The sequence below is a fragment of the Cicer arietinum genome, chromosome 3 (assembly GCF_000331145.2).
Source record: "Cicer arietinum cultivar CDC Frontier isolate Library 1 chromosome 3, Cicar.CDCFrontier_v2.0, whole genome shotgun sequence".
In the NCBI taxonomy this organism is placed as follows: Eukaryota; Viridiplantae; Streptophyta; class Magnoliopsida; order Fabales; family Fabaceae; genus Cicer; species Cicer arietinum.
In genome coordinates, this window is record NC_021162.2 from 56,775,799 (window position 1) to 56,788,334 (window position 12,536).

At 28.3% G+C, this 12,536-nt stretch overlaps 1 protein-coding gene across 1 annotated transcript; it reads left to right on the forward strand.

Moving 5' to 3' along the window:
* The first annotated feature begins 421 nt into the window (after nucleotides 1-421).
* LOC101504133 (transcription factor DIVARICATA-like) lies at nucleotides 422-2,830 on the forward strand. Its single transcript, XM_004492358.4, has 2 exons — nucleotides 422-1,293; nucleotides 1,917-2,830. Exons 1-2 carry the CDS (start codon nucleotides 830-832, stop codon nucleotides 2,389-2,391), a joined length of 939 nt encoding a protein of 312 aa, XP_004492415.1. The 5' UTR covers nucleotides 422-829; the 3' UTR covers nucleotides 2,392-2,830.
* The last annotated feature ends 9,706 nt before the right edge of the window (nucleotides 2,831-12,536 follow it).

A 12,536-nucleotide genomic window follows, 5' to 3' on the forward strand; every position in this document is an offset into this window, starting at 1 on the left:
ATTGTTTTCATAGTGGAGGGTCATGTTATCTATTCTCTCATCACTAATGTTAATTACCCATTGTTCTGTTTTCTTGCCTCAAACAATAGTGAATTAAAAGTGGCTCCCAAAATTAACTAATAATAATTTAAAAAGACCAAATAATTCCTAAGCCACTAGAAACATTGCCTAAACCAATCACAACTCACCCCTTTGACCTCTCTTTCTCACTCTTGTTTTCTGTTCCACATATCGCTGTCTTTCAATCACTACAAAGAACTAACACATTTCTATTCACTACTTCCACTCCCCTACACTGCTACTTTCACAACCACAACTTATGCTTATTTTCACCTCAAAGTTGATACCTTTTTCCCTTTCTCAATTACCCTCTTCATTCTTTTTGTTCTATTAGGCTTCCACAATCATACTTATGTAAAATATGTATCTTTTTTGCATTTGGGAACTGACCCAGTTACTCTAAAACCCTTTTGGTTCGTGGGTTGATGTCAGTCTTCTAAATTTTGTTGTGAGTTTTTTTTTTTCTTTTTCTTTTTAACCTTATCTCTTTTCACTCTTTTAGATCTGATTAGTTTTATGAAAGTTTCAACTTTGCACACCATTTGTTTGAAAAATGGAATTTTTCCTTGGATTTTGGAAAAAAAAGTCCTTTTTTAGATTCCTAAGTTGTGGGTAGCTGAAATAAGCAGCAGATTCTTCCCATATGCCTTTTGATTATATGCTTCTTTGGCAGTAAGAAGTTTCACTTTTGTGCCTTATCTCTCTCTCTCTTTGAACTTCTCTTTGTAAGAGAGAGATGAAGAGTTAGATTATATTATATTGTTTCGATATGTTTTCTTGCTATATGCAATTTTTATCATCTAGAAAAATGAATAGCGAAATTGAAGTTCTTTCACCATCCTCATATATCCAAAATTCCAATTGGTTGTTTCAAGAAAACAAAGGTGCAAAATGGACACAAGAAGAGAACAAGCTGTTTGAGAATGCTTTAGCTTATTATGATAAGGATACTCCTGATAGATGGATAAGGGTTGCTGAGATGATTCCTGGAAAAACTGTTGGTGATGTGATTAAACAGTATAGGGAGCTTGAAGAAGATGTTTGTGTTATTGAAGCTGGTTTGATTCCTGTTCCTGGTTATACCACTAGTTCTTTCACATTGGATTGGGCTAACAATCAAGGATTTGATGAGTTCAAGCAATTTTGTAGTGTTGGTGGGAAAAGGGGTGCTTCGACTCGGCCGACTGAGCAGGAAAGGAAGAAAGGTGTGCCATGGACCGAAGAGGAGCATAGGTAATTTCATATCATACATAACCTTTTTGTTGATTTGATTAGTATGTATGTTGTGCATCAATTTTGATCAATGTTCAAATTTATGTAGTGAATCAGTGTTTTAGTCATTGAAATTGTAGGCTTTAGGTGATTTTGTTCTTGAAATTAATGAAATTTTGAAATGAATCTTGAAGTTGAAAATCGTCCACCACATTAGTTCTTTTGATTTGATTAATTTAGTTTATGAAATTGTACCGGAAATACTAGTATGATCAAAGATTTTTAGTTTCAGAGGTTATGTTAAAATTTCGTTGATTTCGAAGATCAAATTACCTATCTCTTGCGATTTCATGGTCTAAATTGGTGATTCACTCAATTTATCGACGATTCAAATAATCGAGGTATCAAGAAACATTGTAATTAAGATGTTTCGTTATAGGCTTTTGCTTTTCACCTTTTGAGAGTTAATTTTTATTGTTGGTTTGAGCTATTATAAATCAGTTTGTAGTTAATTTTTTTATGGTTATGCTTTGACAAATGCTTTTCTTGTTGGTTCCTTGCATTTGATATGTGACTCAAACCCTGTGTTTTTTGCTCTTTGGCTACTATATAAATAGAATCTTTGCTTATTGACCAAACCACAGGCAATTTCTTCTGGGTCTGAAGAAGTATGGTAAGGGAGATTGGAGAAACATCTCTAGGAATTTCGTGACGACAAGGACACCTACTCAAGTTGCAAGTCATGCTCAGAAGTACTTCATCAGACAAGTAACAGGAGGGAAGGATAAGCGGAGATCGAGTATCCATGATATCACAGTCGTCAATCTCCCAGAAACAAAATCTCCTTTGTCTGACGGTAGCATGCCTTCTCCAAATCCGCAGAAGAATCATAAATTGTCTAGCATGATTAAGCAGGAATATGACTGGAAATTACCAGATGAGGAGGCTATGCCATTTGTTTTCAATTCAACAACTAAAGGAAACATGTTTGTGGCACCATTGTGCGGGATTGCGTCACACGAGTCGAAACCGCCGGGGTGTAATGTACTCCGAGGCATTCAACATGGATGCCAGTTTTCACTACCTTTTGATACTATATTGCAAATGCAGCATCAATGAACTGTGCATATGATGCAGGGTTTTAGAGTTTTTAAGGTACTAAAATTCTAAAACTTTTTCAGTGATGATGGATTGCTTCATAGATTAGTCCCTAGTAATTAGAATCTATGAAGAGAGATTAGTTCATGTTGTTTATGATATGAAATTTCTGGCACTAGTTTGATAAACAGAAGTGAAGTTTGGACATGTGTGATATGATTTTGCTGATTATGTTTGGAAATTTGATTGTAATTAGAAAATTTGAGTGAGCATCCTCCTACATGGACTTGAGTTATTTGCATAATGCTCTCAGCTAGTTGAGTTATCTCTCAACTTTTTATGAGATGTGATTTAAATAATATGTAGTTCCAAGTTCACTCAAGCAATTATGTAAAGGCACCAATCATGTTGATGTACTATTTGTGTAATCCTTAGTAAAAATATATATTTGGGTTGCTAATTTTTATAAGTCAATATTAAGACCAAGGTTTTGAAAAAGGTCTACAATTGCGATTTGGGTCATAACTTAAAAGACTTTTGAAGTTTTTATGACCACAAAGAGACCATGATTCAGCCTGCATTTGATATTTTTTACAATATCAAGGATCGCGATGCAACCACGATTTAAAATCTTGCTTAGGAGTATTTACAGTCTCGTGTATGATTAGATCAAAAAGCTTTTCAAATATGGTCAAAAGTTAGACAGATACTGATTTTGGATCTCGTGCGGTCACAATTGCACATTGTTATAATATTGGCACATGGGAATATCTGATTAAAATCGGACGGTCTAGAAATAAAGATTGAAATTTTTAATTTTGAAAAACAAAAAACTATTTTATTTCATCCTAATAAGAATGAAATTTATCAGGAAGCATTTGCTTTGAAGCATAATATCTTGAGACCATTAGTTCTACAACTTGGTGGACATAAAGATGCTAGGGTGAAAGTCCACAATTGTCTAAGAATTCATTGTTTTATGAGTTGTCCTAATTAAGTCCACCAGTTACTTTTGATATTCTCTCTACATATATATATATATATATTGAGTTAGCCAACATGTGGTTATGTGGATCTGATGTGGAGAATATTAATAGTGAAAAAGAACTTCAATGGGTGGAATGATGAATGATCAAAGTGAAGAATCATTCACTAACGTTCTTTTTAAGGCAAGTGGAAGCAATTGATTTGGACACTAAGGCCATGTCACCATATGCTTGGTCCTCAATTGTTGAGTCACATAGCATTTCTTCAAAGTGACATAAAAGTTCTTGGTTCCCTTGATTCCACTTTTTAAAGAGTTGGTTTTTTTTTTTTAGAAAACTTTTTAAAGAGTTGGTTTCTTAAATTGATAAATTTATTTTTAACTGATTATGTCATATTTTATATTAAATCAAAAAAATTAAAAAATAAATATATTGTATTCATTTTATAAATTCACTCACGTTAGAAATAGAATCTCAATCTAGTGAAGATATATTAAACTCTAATTAATTTGAGTGGAGTTGAAAGTGGATAAAACTCTTACTATATCCGATTTTTCTATTAATTGTATCTTCTCCTTTCTTCATCAAGGTAAGAGGAGAGAGAAATGTGAAAAAATTAAAAATTAATGAAGAGAGGGAAGAATTAATATATATTTTATTTAAAAATAATATTATTTTTGTCTTACAATAAAGAATTCCTTTATAAAATAAATAAATTAATATGTTTAATATTACTATTAATGCAAAGTAAAAAATAGTAAATTTAGAAGAATGAATGTATAAATTAAAGGTACAATTGAAAACAATAATTAAAAATTGAATGAATTATTGATTTTAGAACAAATGTTTTTTTTTAAAAAATAGTTCACTCATGAGTGGAGTATATAAAATGGATTAATTTAAAATAGACGAAAGTTAAAGAAGAAAGTAAATAATTAATATCAAACATCCAAAAGAGTTACCACCAGGTTCACTATAAAATGGATAAATAGTAAATGAGTGAACTATTATTGATGTCAATATAGGCCGAGGCTGAATCCTCTCCACTAAAATGGTGAGTCCAATTAAATCTTAGTCCTACAAAATTTAAAAAGTGCAGAATTTAAAATATTTAAAACAATAATTAAGGGTGTAGATTGTGTCCAATGAGGGGTTTCCATGGGAGGGAATCCTTTCCCATGTAGGCCATATATAAGAGTTAAGGGTCAATTTGATTTTGATATGGAATCATGACCATCGATGAAATTGAAGGTCATCGATTGAGCATCTCATGCTGCTGAACATTCTCCACTTTCACTGTATTCTCTCCTTAAGAATCTAAGCATTTTCTTCCCATTGGCTTTCTTCTATCTTAAATGTGTTCATATTAGCATTAATGAATTGTATCTCACAAGAATTCCACACACACTTAAACGTGTTTAGGTGGGACATTGTCGGCTCTAAATATATTTAGTGTGTGCGACTTTATAGATCTTAAATTTTCATCGACACCAAAAAATTAATATTATAGTATAAAAAATGTAGTGTGAAAAATTATATAATAATAAATATCAAAGTTTAAGTGATTCAATTATTTTTCTTCTAAAAATCTAGGTCCAATATTCTAATATGTCTTAAAAATGATGGACCTTTTTTTTATGCTACTCCTGTAACTAAAACTCTATAAAACTAAAAAAGTTTTGTCTTTCTCAATCTCTTAGCCCTGTTACTCCTTAATCTCTCAAATTTGTGTAGAAGAATAAATAAAATAAAATTATTTTTTATAAGAATATTTTTTACCAACAATTATTTGTCCTTACTCTCATCTCAAAACAAATTTCTCTTCTTAGAAATGATTGCTAAATGGGATTTTGTCATACTAAAATATGTTGATTACATCAAATATATTATAAAATTCATTATCACTATCTTAATCATAAGATTCACGACGAATTGATTAGTATGTATAATAAAACATAACAAATTAATTAATATTGCATCAAACATAATGAAATTCATTATCATTATATTATGTATAAAAAGAGTAAAGAACTAGAAACAAAATAAATAAATAAAGAACTATGAAAAAATAAGACACCAAATTTAAACTTCGCATTGGACACTCAAATTCTGAAGAACGACTTTGAGGTGGGGTAGTACACTAGAATGAGTAACCGCCTGAAAAATCTCATGTTACACTTCTTTTTAAAGTCACCAAAAGAATAACCAATGGTTAACCAAAAATGACACTAAATGAGTTATACTTAGAAAGTTCATAGTTCAATTCATGCTACTAACATTTTCTCCCACTTCTTAACATAAATAATAACTACTAACATTTGTTTATAAAAAAAATTTAATTTCTTCTATCTTGTCTCTTTAGAGTTTGTTTTTTTAAATAACTTTTTTTAAATTGTTTTTTTACCAATGTACTCTGTTTTCAAAACTATATACCAATCTATCATCTTTATTGATATAGTAGGAAGTCACTTTTTGCAAAGAAGACTTCTTAAAAGAAGTCTACTTTTGCAAGGACGACTTAGTCTTGTGTAGTTTTTATTTTATTTTATTTTTTATTTTTCAATATAGAAGTCGCCTTTTGAGATACATCCATTTTTTTTTATAAATTTAACAAAAAAATATAATTATATAATTTATTAAAATTCATTCATAAAAAATAACAATACAAATTTTATAAAAATTACAAAAATTGACTAGAATTGTCAGTAACATTTAGACAATACTTTCGAGTATGATTGGTTAACGGACATAATCCATATTTTCTTGACACTTTTCTCTAACGTCCATTTTAGTTCTAATACGAATACTATTTGTACGACCTTTTTTAATTCTCCACATTTCAGAATTGTGATACACTATTTCACCTTCATACAGGGGAGAAGAATTTCTACCTATACCTAATAGAGAATATTGGCCCCATATGAAGGTAAAACAGTGTATCACAATCTTAAAATGTAGATAATTAAAAAATATCATCCAAATAGTACCTGTATTACAACTGAAATGGACGTTATAGAAAAAATGTCTAAAAAATGTAGACTATATTGGTTACCTAATCATACTCGAAAATATTGTCTAAATATTACAAACAATTATAATCAATCTATGTAACTTTTGTAAAATTTGTGTTGTTATTTTTATTGAATGAATTTTAATGAATTATATAGTTATCCTATTTTTTTCGTGAAGTTTAAAAAAAAATGGGTGTATAAAGTTCATTTTTTAAAAGACGATTCTATATTTTTTTAAAAACCACACAACACTAAGTTATTTTTGCAAAAGTATATTTTCTTTAGGAAGTCTCATTTGCAAATGATTATTTTTTAATATAAAGTAATAGATGATAGATTAGTAAATAATTTTGAAAAGAGAATATATTAATAAAAAAAATTAATATCTTAAGTAAAAGTAAAAATGTCATTTAAGCAATATTTCATCTTAAAATTTATAATTTGTTTTTTTAGAAATTCGATAAAAAAAAATTCGAAAAACCTCTTATAATAAGAATAGGAGGTAGTAACATATAGGACCGACCTTCGTAAATATTACATGTAGGGTTAGTTTAGTCTTTTTCATATTTTGCAATTAGTTAGTGTTAGTTTTTGTCGCGTTCTAAATTTTAAAATAGAAAAAATATTGAGAAATTTTAAAAAAATGTTCATTGAAATTTTAGAGTTCAGGAGGCGATTATGTGCAGATAATGTATTAACACCCTAAGATGTCGGTTAAAAAACGAAAATTTATGTTAACTTGAAAAATGTTTATTTTTTTCTTATTAATAAATACAAATATAAATATTTTTTTATATGAATGTGATATTGAAATAAAAATGGTGCTTAAAATACAGAAGAAAAAAAATTATTATTGTGCTTAACAAAAGTGTGATTTTAGTCTTACGTAAGGGTTGAACTATTACAAAAAAAAAATGCATTATTATTATTATTATCATTATTATTATCATTATTATTATTATTATTATTATTATTATTATTATTATTATTATTATTATTATTATTATTATTATTATTTATATTTTATAATTCAACACAACATCCACACAATTGTCTCATAAAAATCATAACTTTAATCTTCTAAAAGAAATAACTATAACAACAACTTTCAACACATTTATTATTTATGGAAAAATTATTATTTTTAACATCAATAAAGTTTCTAAAAATTTCTTCAACATTCAAACTATCACAACATAAAATTTTAACCAAATAAATATTGAGTTTGTAGCCAATAACTACTTCTATTGATTAAAACACGATCTAGCTTTTATAATAACTTATACCGGATGAAAACGAATTTTCAACATAGATAAACATTTTCTCTAATCAAAATAAGTTTCTATATCAATATCATAAGAAAATCAAGAACACTTCTAAAAAATATAAATTGCATATTACAATTTTTCTTTTAAAACTAAAAATGATTTCTTACACAATAATAATAATAATAATAATAATAATAATAATAATAATAATAATAATAATAATAATAATAATAATAATATCAAACACCATTTTCAAAATTATCCATCATCATAAAGTCATTTACTAAAAATCAGTTTTGATCAGTAACAATAGTAACAACTTTACCATAATAATTAATATTTTAATTTACAAACATAAATTTTGTATCAAAAATCATCGTTTGAAAAAAATAAAGATTTTATCAAATTGAATCAGAGAAAGAAAATAAAAATATTAATATATTATATTAATAAGTCAAATTCAAAGGTAGAGATAATATACTAAAATTTGAACGGAGTCAGAACAAGTTTCTTGCACAACCATAGATCACCGAACCGATTTTCATTTTTTCTCGCATCGTGGCTACACTAATGTTTCTTTCCCCTCTTTTGCACACTATTTAGGATTCAATATTCCTTTTTTTTTTTTTTTCTAACCTAAGGTAGCTATTAACTACGAACTTATGCATCTTTTTTTCTTTCTTGTTAACCTAACCTAATAACCAACTAGAGATTTAGACGGTTTTTTTCACTAACTAACATTTGGGTGGTTGAATAATCTAAAATATCTTTATTTTTTTTTTGTTTTCTAAAAATAGTTAAATCCTATCATTATTATTAGCATTTTTTTTCAAATTCTTAAGAAAATATTAAATTAAATTAAATAAATCATGTCATACGCATATATACTTTTCAAAATAATAATTGAATAAAAAATAAAATAATAACAACCATATTATAAATTATTGAAAAAATAAATAAAAATATATTTCACACCCTACTAATAATAGAGAAAAATGTGGATCTTACAAATTGGTTCTTTCAAAATTTATCATGGACTAATTTAACCCGATTTATTTTTCTTAAGGATTAAAAAGTGCTTTTATTTTTCTCAAATACTAAATTGGATCTCTAAAAATTTCTCCAAAACTAAAATGGGTCTTTAATAAAAAATAAATATATAAGAAAGAAAAACGAGTAATCTGAAAAGAAAGAAGGGAGCGACAAAAGAAAAGAAGGAGCTAGGAACACAAAGGGAAAAGAAGAAGAAGGAAGGAATAAGGAAAAAAAAAAGAGAGAGAGGAAGAAAAGAAAAGATTCGGTTGATCTTCTTATTTTGGTTTTAATTTCCATTGTTACATCTATTTCTCTTCTTCTTACTCAAATTTTATTTTTATTTTTTTATATTTGATCTTGTATATTTTGGTTTTAACTTCTATTATTACATCTATTTCTCTTCTTCTTATTAAAAAAATGTTTTATATAGTTTTGTTCCCTTTTTTCTATCTATAGTTAGTTTTCAGTGATATAGTTTTTTTTTTTGTCGCAAATTTTTATTTTTACCTTTTTTTTTTATTTTGGATTTTTTTAATTGTATTAGAAAAAATCAAGCAACCTTCTATAATTAGGGAAAAAAGCGGCTTATCTTTTTATTGAGGGTATAAATGGTGAAAATAATAACATAAAAAAATAAAGGCTTAATTGTAATTTTAATTCCTATTTATACTGATTCGTGAAATTGGTCATCTATTTTAAAAGTCGACAATTTTGGTTCATACTTTGATTTTTTAATTAAAAAATAATGACATGAGATGTTTTAAATAACATGACATATGATAAAATGATGTATAGTGATTAACACTCATGAAATTGGAATAAAATGTCGTAAAAACTTAACTTTCAACTTCATAATTTTACGTATTTTTAATTTAATCAATGACATATGAATAACTAATGCATCTAGATAATTCTATATAATTGAATTGTATATCACGTCATTTAAAATATACCAAATCGTCATTTTTTAGTTTAAAAATCTGAGGGAGAGATCGAAACTGTCGACTTTTAAAATAGAGAGACCAATTCCATGAATTAGTATAAATATATGGACTAAAACTGCAATTAAGTCAAAAATAAATAAAGAGGAGAAACCGTTTGCTTGTAGCAGAAAACAAGAAAAACAATAAAGGAAACATGTGAGATGTGCAGCAAAAGAGAAAATTGACATTTTTTTTTTATTTTATTTTTTGTGTTAAATGTAATGTAACGAAAATCGATATAAATATGAACTTAAAATTGAATCAGATTTATAAAATAAAATTTTTTAGACATAATAATAATAAGTGCAAAATGTTTATTAAACCTTTTTTTACTTATTTTTTTTGAAATTATTTTTAATTGGTCGGACAAAATTGAGGTACTATACTTCTAACAAATCTATTGTGTTTACTTGGGGTGTAAAAGTTTTACATATAAATACGAATTTTGTTCTTCGCCGTGTAGTACCCCAATTTTGTCCATTTTGGTTAAAAATAAATAAAAAAGGAAATATGTATTTAAAAAAGGAAATAAAATATTTACAATAAATAATTTCATTATGTATCATAAATTTACAATTTCAAATCTAATTAGAATGTTAAAACCAAATCAAATTACAAACTAAGAATAAAGGCAAAAATAAATTACAATAAAAATTAAATCAAATCAAGCCATGCTATGTTGACTTTGTTCACTGCCAAACCCTGCTATGTTGATGATGACTGCTATTGATGCACAAGCCATGCTTATTGATACATCTGTTCCTGTTTTAACTAATTAGAAAAACATAAAAAACATTTTTTTAAGTCAGTCTTGGTACACTTTGTGCAGAACAAAGAGACAAATTTTTGAGTTAAAAAAAAAAGAAACTAAAAGACAAATAAAAGCTCAGCAATGAACAGATCAGAACAAATAAGCTAAAACTATGAAGGCATCAGGGATGCAGAAAAAGACAGATGATGAGCAAAGCAATCAAAACATCAAACGGGAAATAGATAGGGAAGGACCAAGACAGACCAGAAAACAACTAAACATATAAAAGACTCTATAAATATATCTTTTTAAATTTCAAAGAGAAAAAAAAATCGAACAGAAGACAGAAAAATAACTAAAACAAAGAAGAGGAAGAAGAAGGAGGAAATAGCAAATAAAAACAAACAGAGAAAGAAGAGTTAAGGTAAATTTTTCTCTTTACATTATAATTACTTTTTTTTATATATAAAATTGAAATGTTTCGATTTAAAATAGGAAAACAAGACAACCTTTAAAATGAAAAAATAAAAAAATAATAAAGTCAGAAGTCACAAACCCTATTTCGACATTTTCTTGTGTCGGCGTTTGTTTGCGTCGGAGGAATGAGAGTCCAAAATAGAATAGGTGCAGTGTTTCGGTCATAAGAAGAATGCGGTGGCAGTGACACACTACAAGAGAGTTTGAGGATTTAAAGAAACAACTTAAAGAAATGGTAGCTGAGTATGAGAGTCAAGTAAGGAACGAGAGGCAACACAATGAAGAAATTGAAGAATTACTCTCAAAACATCAAGACGCACTAAGAATAAAAATGGAGAATTCTAGTGAGTTGAAGAATTACATCGATTACCAAGAAAAGATCTATAGTGACCTAAAGGACGAAACCATATATTGGGAGGATTGATTTATGACGTTGCTAGGTCAATTAAAGAATAAAGAGGTCTATAAAGAGTTGGAAGATAAAGGAAGACATTGGAAAAACTGCTTTTCAAAATTGGCAATGCTAGCTAATCAAGCAGTCTTAAAAATGCCAACACATCTAAGAGAGATTGATGCGGTAATGCATCCGTTGAATACTCCGGTCAAAGTCTACAAGTTCGTTGAATATTGCAAAAATTTGATAGAAGAATTGGAGGAAAAGATTGGTTGTCCTATTAGAAGAGAAGATTGAAATCCCATAGTCAATGTAGTTTTTAATTTGAATATGATGTACTCTTTTTCTTATCAATGAAGGATTTTCTATTTTGATTTCCAGTTCTCATATTTTCTTCACTAATAATTTGTTTTTGCCTAAGACGTATGATTCCCCAATATCCAACTATCATAAGTCACTAATTGATTTCATTTCCATCACATTCATATTTTAATACTCATAGAATTTTTATTTTCAATTTTATTTTTAATTTTTAATTATTTTTATTTATTTAAAAAAAAAAAAGAAATCGCAGAAAATAATCAACAAAACTGTTTCCCCGACACCCTTATCGAACGCGTGCGAATTCCAAGATCATGGATGAACTCGAGCAAAACCAAGAGGTGATAAGAGCGGATGTCAACCAACTGAAAGAAAAAGTTGATCGAATTCTGGAAGCTATACAGGCTTTGGCAAGGAAGGAGAATACAGATGGGGATCCACCGATTGTAAATGAAGAACACCAAACTACTCCTTCTCACCCACCAGGTTTTACCCCGACTAACCAACAATTCCGCACAGCAGCTATGCAATTTCCTATATATGGTCTCCCGCCTGGTTATACTCCGCCTGTAGTCATCAACCCTATAGAAAATAACCAAAACCACTCAGCTGTCGATCCCCAAAACTTAAACCAATCACAAATCCCTCCTCATCTGGGATATATGCCACCCCAAAACACTATACCCACAGAAAATATTCCATATAGTGTACCTCAAGTGCCCCATTTTGATGTTAACGGGAATTGGCATCAACCTCACATTGGGGATGATACATAATCAAAGGAAAAATTTCATGTCTTAGAAGAGCGAATCAAAGCAATTGAGGGGCATAATGTTTATGGTCTCGAAGCTTTCGACATGTGTTTGGTTCCTGATGTGACTATCCCTCCAAAATTCAAAGTTCCCGACTTTGAAAAATACAAAGGCAACACATGTCCTAA

Excerpts from the sequence above, each read along its gene's own strand:
- LOC101504133 (XM_004492358.4), top strand. The coding sequence starts at position 830 with ATGTTTTCTTGCTATATGCAATTTTTATCATCTAGAAAAATGAATAGC. Across the intron at positions 1,294-1,916 it reads TGGACCGAAGAGGAGCATAG|GCAATTTCTTCTGGGTCTGA; the intron begins GTAATTTCATAT and ends ACCAAACCACAG.